At 35.6% G+C, this 25,866-nt stretch overlaps 1 protein-coding gene across 2 annotated transcripts in view; it reads right to left on the reverse strand.

Annotated features, from left to right (window-relative positions):
* Positions 1–25,866, reverse strand: part of SMCHD1 (structural maintenance of chromosomes flexible hinge domain containing 1) — a 149,347-nt gene that overhangs the window by 37,094 nt on the left and 86,387 nt on the right. For both annotated transcript variants that reach the window (XM_003817887.6, XM_063597309.1), the window contains exons 29-37: positions 24,040–24,207; positions 20,299–20,424; positions 17,759–17,838; positions 17,374–17,531; positions 16,482–16,597; positions 15,324–15,388; positions 7,057–7,144; positions 5,561–5,692; positions 4,007–4,159 (exon numbers count right to left, since the gene is read on the reverse strand). In XM_003817887.6, the coding sequence (XP_003817935.1) occupies positions 4,007–4,159; positions 5,561–5,692; positions 7,057–7,144; positions 15,324–15,388; positions 16,482–16,597; positions 17,374–17,531; positions 17,759–17,838; positions 20,299–20,424; positions 24,040–24,207 (1,086 nt within the window). The remainder of the gene's footprint in view (positions 1–4,006; positions 4,160–5,560; positions 5,693–7,056; positions 7,145–15,323; positions 15,389–16,481; positions 16,598–17,373; positions 17,532–17,758; positions 17,839–20,298; positions 20,425–24,039; positions 24,208–25,866) is intronic.

The following is a 25,866-nucleotide window of genomic DNA, read 5'->3' on the forward strand; positions in this document are numbered from 1 at the left end:
CCCTGTCTCTACTGAAAAAACAAAAATCAGCTGGGTGTGGAGGGCACGCGCCTGTAGTCCCAGCTACTCGGGAGGCTGAGGTGGGAGGATTGTTTGAACCCAGGAGGCGGAGGTTGCACTGAGCCAAGAGTGCGCCAAAGCACTCCAGCCTGGGTGACAGAGCAAGATTCTGTCTCAAAAAAAAAAAAAAAAAAGGAAATAGGTTGTGACATATAGCCCAGGTGTACAGTAGGCTATATCACCTAGGTTTAAGTATACTCTACGATATTTGCACAACAATGAAATCACCTGATGATGTATTTCTTAGAACATATGCCCGTCATTAAGTGATGACATGACTGCATACAGCAAAATCAATATTTCTCCTTAATTTACTACCTTAAAAACTTTTTTTTTCTACTACAGAATCAGATAATAAACCTGATCATCCAGTGTCAACAATTATCAACACATTGTCACTGTTCTTTTAATTCTGTTTAAGATATGCTTACGTACATAAAGTGTAACCTTTTTTTTTTTTGAGACAGGGTCTTGCTCTGTCACCCAGGCTGGAATGCAGTGGCATAATCATGGCTCACTGCAGTCTCAACCTCTCAGGCTTAAGCTATCTTCCCACCTCAGCTGCCTGAGTAGCTGGGGCTATAGGTGCGTTGTCACCATGCTTGGCTAATTTTTAAATTTTTTGTAGAGATGGGGTTTTGCCATGTTGCCCAAGCTGGTCTTGAAATCCTGGGCTCCAGCAATCCTACCTTAGCCTCCCAAAGTGTTAAGGTTATAGGCATGAGCTACTGTGCCCCGCAGAAAGTGTAACTTTTAATGTAGTTAAATATAATCTTTTCCTTTTTATCTTGTTTGAAGAGGAATCTCCTATCTCAAAGTTTTATAGTTTTTAATCCCTGATGCATACCTACCAAGAAAAAAGGATAAACAGAATAACAGAAATGAAGAGTCCCAAACTGGATCCAAGTATAAATGGAAATTTGGCATATGAGAAACAAACAAATGCATATCAGAATGAAACTTAGACACTGCCATCAGAAATGTCCAGATCATGTAGGCAAATAATACAGTGAATCTGAATAGCACAGTTAACAAACTTAAGCAACTACAAATTTAGATTGTAACTTTAAACAAAGCAATAATGTGGAACATTTACAAACATTGGTTGTGCTCTAGACCAGTGTTTCCTAAACTTCCCTAATGATAAGAATCACCTGCTTTTTAAAAATCAGATTCTAGAGCCCTGCTCCAGACATACTAAATCAATATGTGAGGCAGGAGCCAAGAAGGACTTGAGTTTTCTATTTATTCAGTGAGATATCAGGGTCCTCTAGTGGTAAGAGTATATTTACATGCATGATGTGAAGAGATTTTTATATACAGCTGCTGGGGAACAGCTAAATCTCGTGTCTGAATCTCAGGAGTATATACAGCAGGTTTAGCAATTTCAAATGACTATAAGGGGGCCAAGAAAACTGGAGACAGGCCGGGTGCGGTGGCTCACGCCTGCAATCCCAGCACTTTGGGAGGCCGAGGCGGGTGGATCACAAGGTCAGGAGATCGAGAACATCCTGGCAAACACGGTGAAACCCCGTCGCTACTAAAAATACAAAAAATTAGCTAGATGTGGTGGTGGGTGCCTGTAGTACCAGCTACTTGGGAGGCTGAGACAGGAGAATGGCGTGAACCCAGGAGGCAGAGCTTGCAGTGAGCAGCAATCGCGCCACTGCACTCCAGCCTGGGTGAGAGAGTGAGACTCTGTCTCCAAAAAAAAAGAAAAAAAAAAAAGAAAAAAGAAAACTGGACATAGCTAAACAGGAAAACAGGTAAAGTTTTCTTTAGAAAACTTTCTTTAGAAAGAAGACTAGATGTCTTCTTCCAATACAAATCCACTCTGCATGTTAAGTATGTCTCCCCACTCCCCTTTGTTTTTCAATGTGGCTTTCATTACCTAATTTTTGTTAGAGCACAAGAAAATTTTACTTTATTCTCCACTATAATAAAAAAGGAAGAACAAGTGTGAATATAAGTGGTAAATACACATGTCCTCAATGCCAATAAATGAAAAGAAGTGGCATGGAAGCGGCTGACTGGAAACCAGACACACTGACAGGAGCAGTCACTGTTCAGGGTGCACATACAGCTGGCTAAGAGAATCCTCACCCAGTGTTGACAGATCTTTAGATTTCACCAAATAAATTAGAAATGCAGATTTTTATGTAAAAATTCCAGAACTTTAAATGTTGGAAACTAATTACAATGAAAATGCTGTATTGGTCAGCCACTGCCAGACCAACTGACAAGTCTTCAGGCCAGGTACAGCTGGCAGGCTCCTACCGTATAAGCCTAATTTTACTGAAACAATGTGATGCTGCAATGAGTTAGACACAGAAATGAACAACAACAAAAATACAAGAAAAGGTAACATTTCATATCTATTAGTACTGTTAGAATTACTGAAAAGATATCAAGAAAATTAATGGATTTGAAAAAGGGTCAATAAAATCCAGATATATCAAAAATTAAAGAAATTAAGGATATCACAGATAGCACTGTGAATATGATCTGCCCCTCCAATATAAACAAGGAAAGTTCTAAAAACAAAAGAACATCTCATGAAAAAGTACTTATATACCAAAGAGCACTAATATTTTTAAGAAAAAAATGAAAATTCTAAAAGAAATGGTCAGTAAACAATCTTAGAAAGATTAAAACCAAAAAATGTTCGACAAAAATAAATTTTTAATCAGATACTTGGTTAGAATTTTTAAAAGTGTTCACACATATAGTGTTGCTAATATGAGTAAGATAGACATATACTTCTGGCAGGAATATAAACTGAAGAGCACTGGCAGTAACTACCAAAAGGCTTAAAATATGCATATCCTATCTCTAACGCATTCTGCTTCTAGTAATTTCTTAAAGAAATAATATATGCAAAAGGATATATAGTCATCCCTTGGTATCTGTGGGGTACTAGTTCCAGGACTCCCACAGATACTCAAATCCATGCATACTCACATCCCTGATATAAAATGGTGTCGTATTTGCATACAGCCTATGCACATACTCCATATACTTTGAATCATCCCTAGATTACTTAGTAATAACTACTAAAATGCTATGAAAATAGTTGTTGTATTGTTTATGGAATACTGACAAGAAAAATGTATGTATTCAGTACAGATGAAATTTTTTTCCTAATTATTTTTGAATCTACAGATGTGAAACCCACGGATATGGGGGGCTGACTATACATAGAAGAAAGCTAATGGAAGCACTGTTGATAAAAACAAACTTTAGAAAAGAACTAAATTTTCACTAAGGATTGATCAAATAAATTGTGGTCATTAATATACAATGATGTAGGCTTACTTTTACTAAGAATATATTAGAGATGTTAAACAAGAAAAGATTTTTATAAAGGCACAATTCTATTAATGAAATTTTACACCCTCCGAACATGTATATAAATCATATACACACATGGTATGCAGGCAGCATTAGTGTATATGCCGAAACTCTGGAAGGTAATACTAAGTTGCTAAGCATCTATTATCTCTGACAGGTGACAATATCTTGATTATTTATGGAGGTTCTTGCACTGTATATTTTTAAAATACAAATAAAACTATTTTCATTTTAGAAAAAAATGAGTAACAAAGACAAGTTGTTTAATTAAAATTTACCTGGGCTACATTTTTTGTTTCTATCCACATAACGGCAGCTTTTCAATGAAACATAAAACATCACGTACTGTCACTAAAGTTAAAAACAACTAGAATCAGAGAAAGCTGTTATCCCATAGGAAAAACGAGAGTCTTACTTATAAAGATCCTGGGTTCAATTTGTAATAGCAAAATCAGAAAATATTTCAGCTGACTTCCCAATTTAGTGCTATGATTAGAACATCTTCATAGCTATACAAAAGAAAAGGTGTCTTAATATGGTGGTTAAAAGCATTAAATACAGAAATTCTATCTACCAAAAGATATAAAAAATTTACCATGATTTCAGCCGAACCATTCACGAAGGGGAATTCAAGTGTTCTAACTTTCCCAATAAAAAGTGGGGTATCAGTATCTTCCTCATTAGAGCCTTTAATGGTGGCTATTATAGTGCCAACCAAATCAATTCCAGTATGGTTGTCGTACTCATCCTTAAAACAAAAAATGGAAAACAATTAGAGAAACTGATCAGAAGATTAAACCCAGAGAAGAGCATGTACAAATCAGAAATAATACAGAGAGCCCCCAACATTAAATTATCTGGATCTTTCTTAGTCTAAGCACAAAATTCAGTTCTAAGTTTGAGTGTTCCACAGGCAAGAAATAGTTCCAGAAACCATAAAAGAACAAGAGACTTCAATACAACAGTTCCTACCTTACTAAATTACAAGGACTCCCATTTTAAAATATCACCTTTTCATGTACTTTTAGTACCTACAGATGTGAAAAAGTGCTTAATAAGTTATTATAAACTTGTAGTGACTTTAAATATTTTATTAACACCAGCAGCACCTGTATACATTTGAAAACCAATGGGCCTATATGTGTTTCTCACAATGTTCGGTGCTTATATGAGATTCAAAGACCCTTGGAGTAATTCTATGGCACCGTTTACCCCAACAAGATGTTTTGGGAAAAGAAGAGATGTCTAGGGAAGAATAACCAATCATCTAAAACAGGAAAATAAACTGAAAGTAGACAAGCATCCCACCAACCAAATTTTCCATAAAGGTGCAGTCCCACTACTGTGTTTTACATGTTTTTGTTAATATTTTTGACAGCTGTGTTGCTGCTTATGCTTCATGAAATCTGCAGCCTTGGAGGAGCTCTGATTTTCTTTCTTAACTATGAGCAGTCATCAGAACAGATCTCTTTAAAAAAAAAAATACTTATGTCCTTCAGTCCCCTCAGTGAACCGGACATTGAAGAGTCAATATAGTTCACAGTCATTCGTGATATATACACTAAACAGGTGAGTAAAGGTATGTATTAGAAAAGGTAGCAGCTGGGTGTGGTGGTTCACAGCTGTAATCCCAGCACTTTGGAAGGCTGAGGCAGGAGGATAACGTGAGGTCAGGATTTCAAGACCAGCCTGGGCAACACAGCAAAACACAGCAAAACCCCACAGAAAAAAAATTTAAAACTAGCCAGGTGTGGTGCTGTGCACCTTGTGGTCCCAGCTACTCAGGAGGCTGAAGTGGGAGGACTGCTTGAGGTTGCAGTGAGCTATGATTGTGCCATGCTACTCCAGCCTGGGTGACAGAACAAGACCCTGTCTCAAAAAAAAAAAAAAAAAGGTAGGCAGATTGAGATTTCTGCATTTTGAGTCAGTTCTGCTTATTATTCTGAATTCATTTTATGTATAATGTTATATATTCTCTATTTGTATTCAAATACAAAGATATTTATAAATATTTAATTCATCTGCAGAAGTTTTCCCTATAACCTTAATCAGAGTAACTGACAGAATCCATACAAATAATTTTGTACCCTAAAATCAAAGATAATTTTTCTTGTTACCCTTCGCAGTTTTGGAAGAAAATAAACATTACCGTGATACTAAGATGTAGATCTCTGACCAAGGTCCTACTGGCAACTGAGCGAACATTTGAAACAGCTGGTGTAGGTGGTTTAATTTTAGGTACTAACTTCACAGGTTGATTAGGCAGGACTTCAACTATAACCTTACAAAACAAAAGAGACATTCTGATTAACAATATATTGATGCTTTAACATTTAAGAGGAAGGGAAGACATAACAATGGCACATACTAAATAAAATTAAATGTTACCTTCTAAAATTTATTTCCATTAATCTTTTAAAAGTAATCAATTTGCTTTTAAAATTCAGCATAAAAAAGTTAGGTCAGGTTAATTTTTGGATGTTTACAGCCATCTAAGAACAAACTTAGAGGTATTAAAAAACATAGGTAATCAAAAAAATTAGTATACCGACAGTTTTTTGTTTTTTTGAGACAGAGTCTCACTGTGACACCCAGGCTGGAGTGCAGAGGGGTGATCTCTGCTCACTGCAACCTCCGCCTCCTGGGTTCAAGCGATTCTCCTGCCTCAGCCTCCTGAATAGCTGGGACTACAGGTGTGCGCCCACCACGCCCAGCTGATTTTTGTATTTTTAGTAGAGGAGGGGTTTCACCATATTGGCCAGGCTGGTCTTGAACTCTTGACCTCAAGTGATCTGCCCACCTCGGCCTCCCAAACTGCTGGGATTACAGGCGTGAGCCACTGCACCCAGCCTATACCAACAGTATTATATGTAGATGTGTATTTAAACTGCCTTGAACATCACTATCCAGAATTCTAATAACTGAAATATTATTTATTTTTAATTTCCAACTTTCATTATTTTAAAAATTATCTTAGATTCAGGGGGTGTATGTGCAAGTGTATTACATGAGTATATTGCAGGATGCTGAGGTTTGGGCTTCTAATGATCCCGTCACCCAAGTAGCAAACACAGTACCTAATAGGTAGTTTTTCAACTCTTGCCCACCTCCCTCTTTCCCCTCTTTTGCAATCCCCAGTGTTTACTGTTCCCATCTTTGTGTCCGTGTGTACCCAATGTTTAGCTCCCACTTGCAAGGGAGAACATGCAGTATTTGGTTTTCAGTTTCTTAATTAATTTACTTAGGATAATGGCCTCTAGCCACATACATGTTGCTGCAAAGGACATAATTTCGTTCTCTTGTTATGGCTGTGTGAAATATTACTAATATTTTTCATGCATGGTTGATATAAGCAACTTTACAACACTACACACTAAAATGCTGAGTCTTTGATATAAAGAGAAATGGAAATGTGACTCCTGTAACAGGTCAAATTATTGAACAAATTTAAACATATTATATACTAATTTTCCTGAAAATTGAATTATTTATATTTCACATCCAATAATTACTTCACTTTTAAACAAAATATTTCATTCATAAACTAAATAAGAAAATGTGAAGCTATTTCATGTAATGCAGAACCAAGGGGGAAAAAAAAGAAAATGTAAAGCTAACTGTGGTATATAAAAAAAGTAAGCAAACCTGTTCACTGTGGAGAATATTTGTTTTATCCATCATAAAACCAAACTGGATACAATATGTCCCCACTTTATTAGGAATTACTTTATCCCTAAATTTAAAAGAAAGTTAAGATTACTGACAATGTTTGTATAAAGGGGGAAGGAATTCAAAGAGTCAACATTTCTGTTCTTTCCACAAAAATAAATGAGTAGGAAGAATAGAACTACTAATAGTATATTGACCTTCATTCGTTCAACAAATATTTCTTGCATACTCCCAGGTTCCTCTTACCTGTACATTCTTTTACAAAACATCCAGAATAAAAGTGCTGGATATGGTAAAAATTGAAAGAACAGGAATATGAAGTTGAGAAAGCAGTAAATACGTAAAAAATGCTGAATTATATGTCAAGTAAATTTTGCTTCATTTCTACTTTATGAATTTCTAAGCGACAGTTTTGCATTTCAAAATTATAGAACATCCTGCTGATCTTCTATGTAACTTTTTTTCCATTCAAGTACTATTTGAAATATTTAACTACACATACAAGGTATTTACTGTGAATCAATTACCAATAATGAACTCAGTGCCTAAGAAGAGGTACACTTATTAACCTATTTTTGGTCACGCTTTACCACAAAGAAAATATGAATAATATTCTACAATATGTGCGACGTGGCTCATGATCCCTAGGGTAGCTTTTGCATGTCATTCATATTCTCAAAATACCGGCTCAATGCAGTACAAAGCACAGGCTTTGAATACATACTTGAATTCAAATCCCGACACTGTAACATCTATGCAACCTTGAAGAAAATTATTTAACCTTTCTCTATATTGTTTTCTCTGAGATGGTAATTCCTAAGAAAGTTATATTGAGAATTTAAACAAGGCTGGGCGCAGTGGCTCATGCCTGTAATCCCAGAAATTTGGGAGGCTGAGGCAGGCGGATCACTTGAGGTCAGGAGTTCAAGACCAGCCTGGCCAACATGGCGAAACCCCATCTCTACTATTAATATAAAAATGAGCCAGGCATGGTGGTGTGCACCTGTAGTCCCCGCTATTCAGGAGGCTGAGGCAGGAGAATCGCTTGAACCCGGAAGGCAGAGGTTGCTGTGAGCCAAGATCACTCCACTGCACTCCAGCTTGGGTGAGAGTGAGACTCTATCTCAAAAAAAAAAAAAAAAAAAAAAAGAGAGTTAAAATGGACTTCTGCTTCCAAATGGCAGGCCAACCCTTCATGATGAAAACAGCTGTACAAAAAAAAAAAAAAAAAAAAAAAAAAAAATTGCTTGAAAATGTTAGAGTTAACAAGCTAAAGTAAAAAATAACTTAGTAGAATATAAGATAGAAAGGAGGCCCTGGGATATAAATTTCATATTTAAGGATGCTTTAGTCCTGGGAGTAAATTCTAGCAGCACAGGTAAACCTAAAGCAGACCAGCTTGCAAAAGAAATGCAACTTCCTTTGAATCATGTCCATCTCTGAAACTGAAGTGGTAATAGATGGGTAGCAGCCCAGAAAACGGACAGAAGCAAATGTAACACACTCTTATCCTATATATCATATCCAATTATTTCTATAAATATTCATAAATAAAATGTCTAGTACAACAATAATAGAATCACCAGATACATGAAGGACAGAACTAGAATGAAAACCAACAGAAACTAAGAGAAAATCACAACAGACCTAAAGGAACTCTAGGCAGACTTTAATACATTGATTAACTGAAAACGTCAAACAGAAATTGGCAACTGAAGGAGGGACTTAACAGAAAATCAGATGTCACCGAAGAGAGAATTAGTTAACTGAAGATAGTTCAAAGTAATCATCTGGAAGGAAGAGAGGTAAAAGAATGGCAAAATTTTTAAAAACTGAAGACCACGAAATCAAAGCCCGTGAAAACCAAGCAGGATGTAAAAAAGAAATCCACATAGACATATCATAGTAAAACTGCTGGGCAGGGGATGAGGTGGGGGCAGGGGAGGAACCAACCACAAAATAACCAAAGGAGGGAAAATACATTTTTTAAAAAAATAATGAGACTGACAACAGAATGAGATAGTGAAGGATGGTGGTTAAGAAATTGCTGACCTTGAATACCATATGCAGTAAAAATATCCTTCAAGTATGAAGGTGGAATAAAGATATTTTCAGGTAAAAATAAGATAATTCATCACCAGCAGACATATTGAAGGAACTTCCTAAGATGGAAAACAATACCAGATGAAAGCCTTGAGTTAAAGATTAACAGAAAGGATAAATGAGTAAATCCCAATAAACACTGATTGTAAGCAATAAAAATGATGCCTTGATAGGTTTAACATTCACAACAAAAAGGCATGTAATTTGGGAGAAGGAAATGGAAGTAAATGTTCTAAGATCCATGCACTGCTTAAGAAGGTAAAAAAATACAAATTATTACTAGATACTGGCATGTCAAGTATACACGTTACAAATCTCCAAGGAAATCACTTAGAGAACAGTGAAAGATTGTATAACTACCAGAAAATGACTATTAGAAACAATAAATCAAAAAGGAAAACAGGAAAGAGAAGGGAAAAAACAGTTGGATCATACAGAAAACAAAACAGATCCAAAACCAAGTGAATTGGTATATGTAAGACCTAAACTTTCAATGAGAAGACAAAGATTATCAGGAAAAAAAACGATAATGCCATTTACAAAAGATACACTTAAAAGAATATACCTATCTATCTATCTATCTATATATGCAAACACTAATCCTCATGATTCCCAAAGTGGCTTTTGCATGTCATTCATAGGGAAAGTTGGTATACTATTACCAAAGTAAACTTTAAGGCAAAAACATTACTAGAGAAAAAGAATACTTCATAATAATAAAAGGTTTAATTTGCAAGAAAAAAAAATAATAATCATCTAAGTCTGCATGTACCTAATAACAAAGCCTCAAAATATGTATTTGTTCTCTTATGTAAACTAAGAGAAAAAATAGACAAATCTTCGTTCATACTTGGAGATTTACTACACTGCTAGGTGAAACAGACAAAAAATATAAAAGATATAGAACACTGTACCTCAAATGCAAAAATCACATTATTATCTAGTATATTTGGAACATATACAAAAATTGACTATATCCCCAGCACAAAAACAAATAACAACTAATTTCAAAGGACTGAAATCATACAGGGTAAACTAAATTTCACAATTCAGTAAACATCTGAATAAGCCATGGTCAAAGGATGAAATCACAATGAAAATTAGAAAATATTTTAATCCAAGGCTGGGCTCAGTGGCTCATGCCTGTAATCAGCACTTTGGGAAGCTGCAGTGAGAGGACTGCTTGAGACCAAGAGTTTGAGACCAATCTGGGCAACACAGTGAGGCCCTGATATCTACCAAATTAAAAAAAAAAAATTAGCTGGGTGTGGTGGCACACATCTGTAGTCCTAGCTACTAAGGAGACTAAGGTGGGAGGATTGCTTGAATCCAGGAGTTCAAGGCTGTAATGAGTTATAATCACACCATGGCCCTCCAGCCAGGATGAAAGAGCGAGACTCTGGTTCAAAAAAAGAAAAAAGAAAAAACAATTTTTGATCCAAATACTAATAAAAATAAAATACATAAAACTTGTGAATGCTACTAAAGTTACGCTTAGAAATGTACAGCTCTACATACATATACACATATACATGTTTTGTGTGTGTGACCAAAATAAATGAGCTAAAAAACCTCCTCAAGCAGTTTTAATAAAAGAACAAATGAAATGCAAAGTAAATGAAATTAAATAAAACACATAAAATATATTTTAAAAGCCCAAAGTTTGTTCTTTAAAAGATCTAAAAAATTGAAATCTCTTACTAAGATTAGAGAGTACAAAGTGTCAAGAATGAGAGATCACAGATCTTACAGAAAATAAACAGAACAGTATGAACAACAAATTTGAAAATTTAGATAAAATTGATAGTCTGACAGCCTATTTATTTAGATAAAATTATCTATTTATTTAGATAAAATTGATAGTCTGACAGACAGTGGTGGCGCATGCCTATAGTTCCAGCTACTTGGGAGGCTGAGGCAGGAGAATTGCTTGAACAGGGAGGTGGAGGTTGCAGTGAGCTGAGATCATGCCACTGCACTCCAGCCTGGGAAACAGAGCGAGACTCTGTCTCAAAAAAAAAAAGATAGTTTGATAATTACAAGATATCAAAACTGAGCAAGAGACAGGAAATACAAATAGTTCTATAACTTCTGAATTTGAACAAACTGAATCCATCACTAAAACCTTCCCCCCACAAAAACACCAGGCTCAGATGGCTTCGTTGATGAATCTATCACCATTTAAGGAAGGAATAACACTCTTAAGATTCTCCTAAGAATAAACCAAGACTGAGGGAAAATTTCTTCCTACTTTTGTGAGGGCTACATGATGTAGACAGCAAACTAAGAATGTGTAAGAAAGAAAATGCAGGTTAATTTCAAAGATCAAGGTAGATGCAAAAATCCTAAGAAAATATTAGCAAAACACCTCCATCGATATATAAAAATAATACAACATGATAAAATTGGGTTTATTCCAGTAATTGCAAGGTTGGCTGACCATTCAGAAAACTAATGTACTATAATTACCACATTAAAAAGTAAAGTAATAATGTCTTAAAGGATTTTAAAAGTAAAGGAAAAATATCACATAGTGCCTCAATAGATGATGAAATCTAAAGTCAATTTATAATTAAGACTTAGAAATGAACAGTTTGATAAAAGACTTATTAAGACTCAGAAACGAACAGTTTGATAAAAGAAAAACTCTAAAGCAAACATCACACTTAGTGGTGGAATGCTGAAATGTTCCCTTTGAGATTCGAAACCAGATTAGGATGATCACTCTCATCATGTCTATTTAACATTTTGCTGTAAATCCAAGATGCTGTGGTATGATAAGAAAAAGAAAATACACGGCCGAGTGCAGTGATTCACACCTGTAATCCCAGCACTTTGGGAGGCCAAGGCGGGTGGATCACAATGTCAGAAGATCGAGATCATCCTGGCTAACACAGTGAAACCCTGTCTCTACTAAAAATACAAAAAATTAGCTGGGCGTGGTGGCAGGTGCCTATAGTCCCAGCTACTCCGGAGGCTGAGGCAGGAGAATGGCATGAACCCGGGAGGCAGAGCTTGCAGTGAGCCAAGATCATGCCACTGCACTCCAGCCTGGGAGACAGAGCAAGACTCCATCTCAAAAAAAAAAGAAAGAAAGAAAGAAAGAAAGAAAGAAAGAAGGAAAGAAAGAAAGAAAGAAAGAAAGAAAGAAAGAAAGAAAGAAAGAAAGAGAAAATACACAAAAACTGGAAAATAACAAACCTACTATTATAAATCCTAGACATTTTTATTAAATCCCAAAGAATCTACAAATAAAATCAGAGCCAGGAGTGGTGGCTCACATCTGTAATCCCAGCACTTTGGGAGGCTGAGGTGGGAGGATTGCTTGAACTCAGGAGTTCAAGACCTGCAATGAGACCTTGAGTCCACAAAAATTAAAAAATCAATCAAGTGTGGTGGTGTGGGCCCATAGTCCCAGCTAGTTGGTAGGCTAAGGCCCAAGAGTTTAAGACAAGCCCAGACAACATAGTAAGACCCTGTCTCCACAAAAAATAAAATAATAAGTCAGGCGTAGTGCTGTGGGTCTGTAGTCCCAGCTACCTGAGAGGCTGAGGTAGGAAGATTGCTTGAGCCTGGGAGGTCAAGGCTACAGTGAGCCATGATTGCACCACTGCACTACAGCCTGGGTGACATAGTGAGACCCTGTCTCTAAATTAATTAATTAATTATTTAAAATAAGAAATAAAGGAGTTTAACAAAGATAACTGCTACAAGGTCAATATACATAAATCAATTGCATCTCTATAACCAAAAACAACAGAAAATAAAAATGTTTTAGGAGATATCATTTACGATGGACCTCATGTGATCTGCCTGCCTCTACCTCCCAAAGTGCTGGGATTATAGGTGTGAGCCACCGCACCTGGCCTCACACTATACATTAAAAAAAAAAAAAAAAATCAATTCCACATATAACTGTATAAAAAGAACACAGCAAACCTAAAGTGCTATCCTTAGAAAGGCCTGCTTGCAAGATGGGCCCTTTGCAGACATCTGTGAGTTTAGATTTCAGGAGGGTTCTCACCTTTAACTGATATGAGTGGCTCACATTGCCTAAACCACTGCACTAATATGGTTGATGCTACACACTTGCTTTTCTTCTGAAAATCTGGTATTTGCTAGGCAGAGGCTGCCTATGTGATCACACCCTAACAAAAACCCTGAATGCTGAGTCCCTAGTGAGCTTCCCTGGTTGACAACATTTTATATGCATTGTCACAATTTATTGTTGGGGAATTAAGCACATACTCTGTGACTTCACCAAGACAGAATCCTTGGAAAGCTTCCTCTGTGTCTGCTTTCCCTTGGACATCACCCCATGAGCTTTTTACCTTGCTCATTTCACTTTGAATCCTTTTGTTTCAATAAAACATAGCTATGAGCCCAGCTATACATTAAGTCCTGTGAGTCCTCCTGGTGAATCATCAAACCTGGCACTGGTCTTGGGAACCCCCAACACAATAATATAGTAAAATGTGTTGATGACCTAAATGTAAGGAAAGACTTAAACAGGACACAAAGAAGATCAACTATAAAAAAGATGATTAACACATTTGCTTATATAAAAATTAACCACTGCTGTTCAAGTATCATAAAGTGAGAAAGCAAGCCACAGGATAGGCAAAGACGTCTAAACAAAAGGCTTGTATCTCTAATATATAAAGAACTCCTACAAATTAATATAAAAAATAGAACAAAAGTTATTAAGATACTCAAAAAAGGCACTTCACAAAAGGTAATCTAAGTGGCCAATAAATATATGATAAACAGGGAAATGCAAATTAAGAGTAAGTGTGATGCCACTCTATTACATGTCCACCAGAAGATTACACCTGAAAAGACCCACAAAACCATGTTGGGAAGGGCCGGGCACGGTGGCTCATGCTTGTAATCCCACCATTTTGGGAGGCTGAGGCGGGCAGATGGCTTTGAGCTCAGGAGTTCGAGACTAGCCAGAGCAACTTGGTGAAACCCAGTCTCCACACACACACAAAATAAATAAATAAATAAATTTGCTGGGCATGGCAGCACATTCCTGTAGTCCCAGCTACTTGGGAGGCTGAGGCAGGGGGCTCGCTTGAACCAGGGAGGCAGAGGTTGCAGTGAGCCACTGCACTCTAGGCATTGCACTCTAGCAAGGCTATGTATTAAAAAGAAATAAACCCTCAAGCTACTCAAGTTAAACATACACATCTATGTTTAACATCTATATTTAAATATACACATCTATGAACTTATGACCCAGCAATTTTACTTTTATATGAGCACCAGTGTTATAAACATTATTTGTAATAGCCCAAAATTGAAAATGCAAATAGCCATTAACAGAATGGAAAATAGTAGTGTGTTCACACAATGGACTTCTATACAGCAATGGAAATGAATGAATTTATAGCTATATGCCACAGAATCTCATGATGCTGAGTGAAAGAAGTCTTATGCAAAGGAAAATAATTGTATATCAAGTTCAAAAATGGGCACAACTAAATCAGAGACTATAGAGATGTATGCTAAGATAAATGGAACTCTAAATAAGACCAAATCAGGAGAGGGTTTGTGGTGTGTGCATGTGTGTGTCTACATGAGTGTGTGCGTGGCATGCACAACAGGAAGGAAGACGGTAATAACTGGAAGAGGTAAGGGGTGGAGCTTCCATGATTGGTCCTTTACCAGTTAGTCTGAAAAAGCACTGAACAAATATAATGAGCATTTTGACCCTATTGATGATAAAGGATTTTTAAAGAAACTTAAGACATAATCTTTTTAGATTTGAAAATGGAGGTCCAGAATGAAGCAGCAACATGCTCAAAGTCACAGAAATGTTAAAAGCCAGTCTAATCTTTATAGAAACCTCCTATATAATAAGAAGTTATAAAGTGCCCTGACAACATAAAAGAATTCTTCTGATGGCTTCGATAGTTTCAAAAGCAAATACAATTACAATTTACAAAGCTTAAAACCAATTTAATGCTTAAAAATGAAAACACACCTTTTCCCAAAAAACTGGGAAAATTTAGAGACACTAACATTTCTATTTGATCATAAATTACTTTTCCTCAGGTGAGCCCACATATATCTCCAGGGTTGAATTACTTTGTAACAAGATATGTATTCAAAATATGAAATGTTTTGAGAAATACCTGAAATAGAAGCAGCCATCTTCCTTGTCATTATCTTTTATTTTATTACAACTAAATGTTTCTGCCTAGAAAGGGGAGTAGGAGAGAAGGGGAGAGGGGAAAATGACAAAATTTAACATAGTATACTTAGGAGGAAAGCTTATTATATACCTAAACTGAATGCGTATCTGGATTCCATTTATAAACATACAGGTATATATACACACGTTTATATCTTCATAATACATGGAAGGTACAATGTGAGATTAGTGACAGTGGAAAGACACCCCATTATTAAAAGACACACAGTAGAACTTTATGGTGATATTATTTAAAGATAATACCAACTTGATTGGACTGATGGTCTAAATTAAGCAAGCAAAGATTCAGGATTAATTAAGCAAGATAGTTTCCAAAACCAATGATTAAAATGAACCATAAATGTTGAAGTAGATTATTATATCAGGACACTGATAAACTTTAGTTCCCAATTTTAGATTTATTTCAGATCTGCATTATCCAATATGGTAGCCAATGGCTATGTGTGACTACTGGGCACTTGAAATGTGGCTGGTCTGAACTGATATACAGTGTAAAATAAACACCAAATTTCATAGACTTGGTAAGATAAAAGAACGTAAAATCCCAGCAATAATTTTTAAACTATTGAATATATGTTGAAATGGTAACTTTTGATATATTAGGTTAAAAACATTAGAATTTTACTTATTTCTTTTTAGCTTTTAAATGTAGCTACTAGAAAGCAGAAACACCAGGTGTGATCTTTCCACTGGACAGCACTGTTCTAGACCCTCTAACTCTCCACTCTCTTTCAAGCAGTCTATCAATCCTATCTCTTTACTATCTCATTTTCTATATTATCCCCTCATATTTAATAGCTTCTGCCTTGTGCTACTGTCCTTCAGATGAAATAATTTTAATGTGTAGGCATCTTAAAATGTTAAGAAACATCACAATGTAGACTACTCTTTTTCAATAGCATCAATCTTTAATTTTGAAACATACATTGATGTAATTTCTTTAACCCCAAGGAATGAAGTAAATTCACTTCCATTTCTCAAATTTATATAACATCATATATTTACATTAAAGGAGACTTAGTTTTAAGTTAAATGTAAGAACTATTTTTAACTTCAAAAAATGCTTCCCATGACTCACATTTGCTGGGGGTCGGTTCCCACTGGTAGACAGCTTCCACATTTTCATGGAAATACGTGCTGGATTAATGTTTTTAATGATACTGTCATCTTCAGAAATAACACTAATCATAAAATCTGTCATGGTAAACGTTAAAAAATTATCTCTTTCTAGTTCAATTAATGGATATGGTTAAATAATTGTATGCCTTAAAGCAAACATCTTATTTAAATGTTTAAAGCACACATGTTATTTAAATGTTAATACAATTCTGATGAAGAAATGTATAAATTCTAGCATACAAGACCAAAAAGACTAGAATGTATGTATACTCAGCAACTTAAGAGTTAGGCCAATTGGTCATAGCACCATATGCTTTATGTATTCCAAGAACAGAATATTTACTTTCTTGTATGATTTTCAATAGCATATAATAGCCAAAAGATCAATATATGTAATATTCCCATTATATTTACCACCTGTAACATTCATTTGGCACCTGTTATTAATTTTTTAATCACAGGAAATAGATCTCCCTGAAATAGATTTAAAACTTTATATATGGTATAGTCTACTTTATAGAGTAAAAAAAGCTATGTATACATGTAACTTAATTATTAAAAATTATTGTCAAAAAATTTTAAATCTAAACTTTGAGGTGCTTCATTCACTACTTAAAACTATGTATAGGGATTCATCCTTTTAAGAAAACAGAAGTCTTCCAGAAAATTATTTGTGTAAAACAAAAACTAATTTCCTATTGACTTAACATCTGCAACATGATATTGAAATCATTTGCTTCCCTGTCTCCTACATTAGACTGAGCACACTTAACCTAGGATAAGTAATTTATTCCACTAATGTACAAAGAAAATTATCATTATAGATTTATTTATGTATGTGAAATACTCACCAGTGAAAAGACCCCCTGCTAAGAAGGACGCATCTTTGTCATATTTAACATTGAGACGAACGGGTTTTTCTGGGTCTGGAAGAATCATTAACTTAATTATAGGTCCTTCTATGATACTTTTGTTATAGATGGCTTTAACCTGAAGAGTATGCTCTCCCCTAACAAAACAAAAGAGGAGAGGGGTTCAAATTACATTAGTTAATAACCTAAAAATTCTGAGACAATTTATGCAAAGTTCAACTCTTAGAAAAACCTCTCAACTTCTATTCAGTCCCAACTCTTGCCTAACATTAAACAGAAGGATAGTCATTAGCTGTAACTTCGGCAAGCAGTAAGAAAAACGAATCTCTATAACACCAACAACTATCAAACTTTTGGTTCTTACCTAGGGGCAAAAACACTGAATACTCCCAAATTAGCCCTGCCTTTCTCATCTGTTTTATGCTGTTGGTTTGAAGGCATGAGCTAAAAACAAAACAAAACAAAATGGTTAATTAGAAAATTCTAGAGATCAATCAAGTTCTTTTCTTCCATTACAATGTTCTTTCCCTCTATTCCTATTTTAAAAGCAGTATTTGCATACTTCTAAAATCTAAATTTTAAAAATCTGAACTAGTTGGAATAATGTAGTATGTAATGATATAATCCAAAGTAGAATAACAATCACTCATCTTGATCAATTTCACTAGAATTTAATGTATTTCAGTTACTAAGTTGCAGATTTCTAGTTCACTGTTTCAATATCACTGATAGATCAAATGAAGTTTGTTTACACAAACACAGAAGGTATATTCTAAAGCTGGGGCAGGTATAGGGGACTGCACTGGAGAAATATATACTGTACACACATACTCAAGTCAAAGCATCATAGCACTATCTTCATTCTTCATTTTTCTCTTGAAAGTCTACTCAGATACACTTCTCAAATTTTTGCTGCAATACTACATTCACAGTGATAACCAAGCTTTCACTTTCAAGAGATTAAGAATCAGTGGCCACATTTCCTAATAACTGGTCTAGAAGGGTCTCTCAGCCTTTTACAGATGGTTCTCCAGAAACTAGAATCATATCTTTATTCTGGGGTTGAAAATAATCATTGTCTAACTCTACTGGAAGCAAACATTCAGAATAACAGTGAATTTGTAGACCACAGTAGAAGAAAAATCAGACTTTCTCCCAAATCCTAAAACCCATCTCAACTTAATAGAACCTAAAGAGTAGGTAATAATGGTACATGCAGACAGGAAAAGCAATAGCTGAACAGGAAAAAATGAGAAAGGGTACTTGAAATGATAGGATGAAATCCTATGTTTATACCTGTCCCAATTACCCTCTGGTCCATTGTCTCTCAACCCATCTTTCTCAAAGTATGTCTCCCATCTGGGTATCAAATCCTTACTGCTAAGCCAGAGAAGTAAGTCTTTTCAGGTCTTATAGCGGCAGTATCATAGCCTCATTTAACAGACTCATTTAAAAACTCCAACTGTAATTACTATGAAAACAGGTCCATGTGTAACAAGCCATTCTTGGCACTTTAATCTTCCATACGACTTTTAAGATCACCTTTTCAGGTTCTGGGAAATCCCTATTGGGATTCTGATTGAACTATAAATAATTGCAAGAGAAACATCATCTTTACATGATATCAACTGGTTTCTCCATTACATTTATATTTATTTTTTATATGTGGAGGGATACTCAAGACTGTCTGAATATGACCCCAATTCCCTCTGGCTTGCTTAGCAACAACCTGGCTGGGACCAATGAATTCCCTTCAACCAACAGAAGAGACAGTATAAAAATACAACTTTATGGCCAGGCGCAGTGGCTCACACCTGTAATCCCAGCACTTTGGGAGACCAAGGCGGGTGGATCACCCGCGGTCAAGAGTTTGAGACCAGCCTGGCCAACGTGGTGAAACCCCGTCTGTACTAAAAATACAAAAATTAGCTGGGCATGATGGCACATGCCTGTAATCCCAACTACTCCGGAGGCGGAGGCAGGAGAATTGCTTTGAACCTGGGAGGCGGAGGTTGCAGTGAGCCAAGATCACGCCATTGCACTCCAGCCTAGGCGTTGCAGCGAGACTCTGTCTCAAAAAAAAAAAAAAAAAAAAAAAATTTATACACACACACACACAACTTTGCAAAGACTAGCGGCTTTTCCTCTTTCCCCTAGAAGGAGTGCCTCCAACTTTGCACCAGCTTTTCCTCTTTCCCCTAGAAGGAGTGCCTCCAACTTTGCACCAGCTTTTCCTCTTTCCCCTAGAAGGAGTGCCTCCAACTTTGCACCAGCCACTAGATCCCATGCAGCTTCTCAATACTCATAGGAATAAATGATACCTAATCTTGAACTTTCTGGTAGTCAAGACTGTTCCCAAACTTTACAAGACCATGTTCATACTTGCCCCATAAAAAGAACAATAAAGGGCAGGAGCCTCACCCTAGAATATATCAGTATGTTCCAGTAGCTCTGCCCAGGATCTGGTAGCTCTCCATAAGATAAGTAGAGGATAGGTACCTGCAAGACTTTTTTTGTTTAGCCTCACCGTGTATGTTTCCCCAATAATGCCTGTTCCTTAATCCATTCTGTAGGTCACTGTGATATCTGTCTTCATTCACTTTGTCAGTGTTAATTATCTATTTATTCATCCTAATCTGAAATGCAAGTCTTACTAGCACTATATAAGAAACACTAAAACAGCCATAACTGTACAATGTTGGCCCCTTGTTGTACTACTGTAAGATATAAACTTTATTTCCTCAAAATAATTTAAAAAATTTTTGAGGTTTATTTACACTAAGCAATAATAAAGATTATGTAAAATATATTTTTTAGAAAAGAAGCAATATGACAGCTAAAGATACTATCATGAAAATGAAATCCAGAATTTTAAATGAAGATGTAAGGAAGTTTAAAACTTACCTTTAAATTGCTAGCTTTTGTAAGACTTATTTTAACGTGTTGTACCGGTGCTGGATTATCCCACTGATCACAAAGTTGAACAATAATAGGGTTCTGTAAATTTCTTCCATTAATCACTGGAATGGACTGAAAAGAATAGAAATATTTTAAGAAACACTAAAATATATGGGCCAAACAATGCAATTACTTGTATATTTGTGTAACGATCACTTAATTTATCTCTGTTCTATTTGCAAATGGCTTCTTTGGTCAATGAAAATGAACTTTTGAAAGCCAACTAAATTGTGTGACCCTCTTATCAAAATGATAAATGATCTGAAAAAAGAAAAAGCAACACCTGACATTACAGTCTTCCCTCAGTATCCACAGGAGATTGGTTCTAGACCCCAGTGGATACCAAAAGCTGCAGGTACTCTTTTATATAAAATTGCATAGTATTTACATATAACCTAAGCATACACTTGAAATCATCTTTAGATTACTTTTAACATCTAATACAATGCAAATGCTATGTAAGCACTAGAATGTGTTCAATAGAAACAGAAACCTATCTTTGGTTCTCAGATTTAGCATTGGCTGTAGTTTAGCTTCTCCCTCAGTCAATGTTCAGCTCTCTGCCATTGTGCATTAAAAGCAGTAACATGGCTTTCTAGCCCTTGGTTAAATAGGACTATTCACTGATGATCTACACTGTTTTGTTGATTTAAAATGCTTCTTGCTGTTTCCCCAGCTAGTATATAAGGCTGTATAAATCTAGAAATCTGCCTACTGACCTATTAATATTGGGCACATCAAAGGAAACACAGTGTTAAACAAGATACCTGACAAAAGCCCAATCCCCTGGGTCAACATTTTAAAAGTTTACAAAAGATGGAAGGGAACTAAAGGACAACTACAAAAAAAAACCTGATTTATCACCTCTCCTCTAACAAGAAAGTTCCTTCTGCTGCTTCTACCCCCTACTCTTAACTGAGGTAGTTGGTTACCAGATTATGGGAAAAGGCTGCTGAAAATGGAAAGAAAAATTAACAGTCTGCTATGAATAAGACATTATGAAAAAAACCAAACACCCTTGAGATTGGTTTAGTTATGTCCCTCTACCATAAAGTTTACACAGCTACAGCCATGTTCCCTCTGCCAAAGTTTATAAAAAGCTTGAATTTTGAAAACTGCTGAGTTTCCAAATGTAAACATACAGTATTTCATTCCTAATCAAATAACTGTTTACCCAAACTACCTTTAAAGGACAGTCTAAGTTTTTAAAGGACTCCTATCTACTTTTAAAGGTTATCTTTAAGTAAATGACTTGTAGTCCAAACTGCTAATGTTTTCTAGAAAATAGTAGAAAAAGCAAATTTCCAAAATCAAATGTCCATAAGCATTTTAATATCACATTTAATGTCACTTTTTAATACTGGCATGTTAATATTTCAGAATTTCAGTTTCCTCATTTACTTGTATTTTATTTTATTTTTTTTACTTTTTTACAGAAACAAATTATCACTATGTTGCCCCACCTGGTCTTGAACTCCTGGGCTCAAGCAATTCTTCCACCTTGGTCTCCCAAAGTGTTGGGATTACAAGGCATGAGCCACTGCACCTGGCCAGTTCCCTCATTTATAAAGAATAATATATGTATTTATTAATACACATCTATTTTTCTATTCATCATGTTTATGTATTATATCAGTTCCTCCTCTCTGCACAGATCCTATCAGGGGGAAGGTGGGTCAGCAATTAAATTAGAAAACTTAGAAAAATTAGATATCAAATAATCATTTTTCTAGCCTCATCTATATATATCCATATCTCAGGAGACTGATATATTAGTTTATGTTTTATTTTAAATTTCTGGATTATTACGGATCTACAAATAACTCTTATAATAAATTTTTGAGCTAACAAGCTGTCACTATTTTTTATATTTGTCCCCCAAAACGATATAAGACAAACATGTCCAGATTTTTTCCACCTCAAAACTGTTCCACACAACTGTTCCAGGTAATAGTCAATCAACAAATACTTCACTGGCATCAGTAGGTATAAAAAGTGGGTTAATTTATGTTTTGTAAGTGCTCCCAGAAAAAAAAAATGCACTGGCTTTTCAGTAAAACCCTTTAGTCAACACACTATTATTCTAAAAACTGTGTTTTATAAAGCACACTGTCATAACCAGTTTATCTGCTTTTTAAACTCACAAGTGAAAAAGATCAATCTCAAACTAAGGCATGAGCATGTTAACCTTTCTTAGATGACCTGCCCCTTTACTAAGATAAATTCACCTACTACCATGATTGTGTGACTTCATTTTCTTTTACAGAAAACATGGGCTGGGAACGGTGGCTCACACCTGTAATCCCAGAACTTTGCGAGAATGAGGCAGAAGAATTGCTTGGGCCCAGGAGCTCAAGATCAGCTTGGTCAACATGGTGAAACCCAGTCTCTATTAAAAATAAATAAATTTTTTAATTTTTTAAAATAAAACTTGTTTCAAAGTTAGCTATCACATCAACAGTTAAAGTCCTGGCCGGGTGCAGTGGCTCATGCCTGTCATCCCAGCACTTCGGGAGGCCAAGGCGGACATATCGCCTGAGGTCAGGAGTTTGAGACCAACCATAGCCAACAGGTGAAACCCTATCTTTACTTAAAATACAAAATTAGCCGGGAATGGTGGCACATGCCTGTAATCCCAGCTACTTGGGAGGCTGAGGCAGGATAATCGCTTGAACCCAGGAGGTGGAGGTTGCAGTGAGCCAAGATCGTGCCAATGCATTCCACACTCCAGCCTGGGTAACAAGAGTGAAACTCTTTCAAAACAAAAACAAAACAAAACAAAACAAACAAAAAAAACATTAAAGCCCTGCTATTCCATAAGCAAATGTCAGAATCTGGACATTTTAAAACTAGAATTCCATCAAAGGATACAAAATTTCAGTTAGGAGTATTAAGTTCAAAAGATCTATTGTATGATGATGACTACAGTTAATAGTATATTACTATTTTTCAAAACTGCTTCATCTATTGCATGTCCTTTCCGTGACAAGATGATTCTTCAAAACTGCTAAGAGAATAGATTTCAAATGTTTTCACCACAAAAAAAAGTATGAGAATATGTGCGTTAATTAGCTTGATTTAGCCATTCCACAATGTATACATATTTCAAAATATGTTGTACACAATAAATATGTACAATTTTTGTCTGTCAATCAAATTAGAATTCTGAAACTTCAGTAAAAAAAAAATCAACAGATTTGACAGACATTTACAAAATTAGTATTTAAAATTTAAGTACTTGCATAGGAAGGCATACTGAAGTATTTACGGATATGACTTGGTGTCTGAGATATGCTTTTAAAAACTCCAATAAAAAGTTATTAGATTAGTATAAGAAAACAAAGAACAAAATTGGCAAAAATCAGTAAGTGTAGAAACTAGGTAATTGGCACATGGGAGTTTGCTACACTATTCTTTTTATTTTTATGCATGTTTGAAATCCTCTGTAATGTAGTTTTTAAGATCTGAATTATTACACTCATTATTTTTAACAAATGAGGACACAATGATGAATCAAATAACAAAGTATTAAGACTCACATTACCTTGCTTTTTTGTTATTTTTACTGTTAACAACTGTTAGTTGTTACTTCAGCAACAAAATATGTCTATTCTGATTCACTGACAATCTGAAAGTAATAAGCCATATGATATTAAATTCTTTCAGTGAAGACATGAAGTGACTTACCTCCTTTAGTTCTGGCCAGTCTATAAGGAGAAGTTTAGCAGGAGGTCCAGAAATTAGTTGCACTCGAATAAAGTCAGAAAACTCGCGCCAAGTAAAACAAAGATCCTTATTTCCAGGAGGACCTGGAATAAATTTGATGCCTCTTACACTTATACTCTGTGTGTTTTCCTAGTGAGGAAAAGTACATTGAGAAAGACAGGAGGTATCACTTAGTGTTCAGAAAAACAAAATAAAATGTTTTGTCATTAACCCACGGGCGTACAGATGTGTTTCTTGGTAACATGACAAAATAAATAGCACCCATGCAATAATGGCATGCCATACATTTTATTTTCAAGAGAGGAGAAACTGATTTTTTTCTTTCAAGGGGTAGGGGATCTAAAAGGTTCTGGCAATGTCTCTTTATCTTTTCTTAATTTCCCTCTTCTTTATACTTCCTCCTTTCTGCTACCTGAATAGCTTTTATACTTGTTCTTTCCCTCTGTTTGCAACATTATTTACCAGATATACACACTGTTTTTCTTTAGATTTTTGTACATGATACCTTAATAAGAGGCTCTTCCCTGATCACCTTACTTATTGGCATACTATCTATCCCCTTCTTTACTTCATTCTTCTTACCTCTTATTTCTTATCTATTGCATGTTCTCTCCATGACAAGATGATTTCCACAAGGGCAGGAGCTTTGATTTGTCACTACTCAATCTCTATTACTTAAAATAATGCGTAACACATCATATTAATGAGAATCAATGAAACTAGCCTATAATCTTTGCAATATGACTGAATGATTCCACACTGGCGTGAGTGCTGCAGTATTTGTATTTTAATGGTGACCCTTGATGATTTATTCATCTTAAATTTCTGCTAGGTACAAATCTACTTCATCAAAATTTTATTTTTGTTTCTGGGCTGCTGTAACAATATTTCAGCAAAATTTTAAAATCAGGCCAGGCACAGTGGCTCCTGACTATAATCCCAGCACTTTACGAGGCCAAGGTGGAAGGATCCCTTGAGCCCAGGAGTTCACGACCAGCCTGGGCAACACAGTAAGACCCCGTCTCTACAAAAAATTTTAAAATTAGCCAGGTGTAGTGGCATGCGTCTATAGTCCCAGCTAGTTGGGAGGCTCTGGTGGGAGGATCACTTGAGCCCAGGAGGTTGAAGCTACAGTGAGCCATATTCAGAACACTGCACTGCACTCCAGCCTGGGCAAAAGAGTGAGATCCTGTTTCGGAAAATTAAATAAATAAATCAGAGAGAAAACTTCATGTTTTATGTTCTCAAACAATGATCTGTAGAACAGAATATTTTATGTAAAAAGTCACTGTAAAATAATCAAAATTAATCTCTCCGAAAAGCCCAATAAGCACAGAAGAATTTTTCAATATTCAGAAAACTAATTAAATAGATATTCCTTAGTAAAATGTACTGAAGTTCAAAATATGTAAAGTCTATCTTAGGGTTCCAAATCTGATAGCTCTTCTAAACCAAAAGCCCTTCTGAAGGGGTGATTTCTTTTTAAAGTCATGTTGGAAGTTGTTCTGGTTTTATTTCAAATCTTAGAAATGAAATTGCATTTACAAATTGTAGATGGGTACAAACAGAATTAAATACACAATTCTGAAAATGAGCCAAGATAGTAAACGTCAATTACAGAAAGACAGAAGTAGAAAAAAAGTCCACTTGGCTGGAGAGTAAAGAGCTATGGAGAGAGAAAGGGGTGAGATCATGGTAGGGTGGAATACTATAGGTATTACAGGCCATACTAAGGCAATGGATTTCAAATGCAGTAGAATGTAACATGCTGATAGGTCTAATGGGTAG

This window comes from Pan paniscus, chromosome 17 (genome assembly GCF_029289425.2).
Source record: "Pan paniscus chromosome 17, NHGRI_mPanPan1-v2.0_pri, whole genome shotgun sequence".
In the NCBI taxonomy this organism is placed as follows: Eukaryota; Metazoa; Chordata; class Mammalia; order Primates; family Hominidae; genus Pan; species Pan paniscus.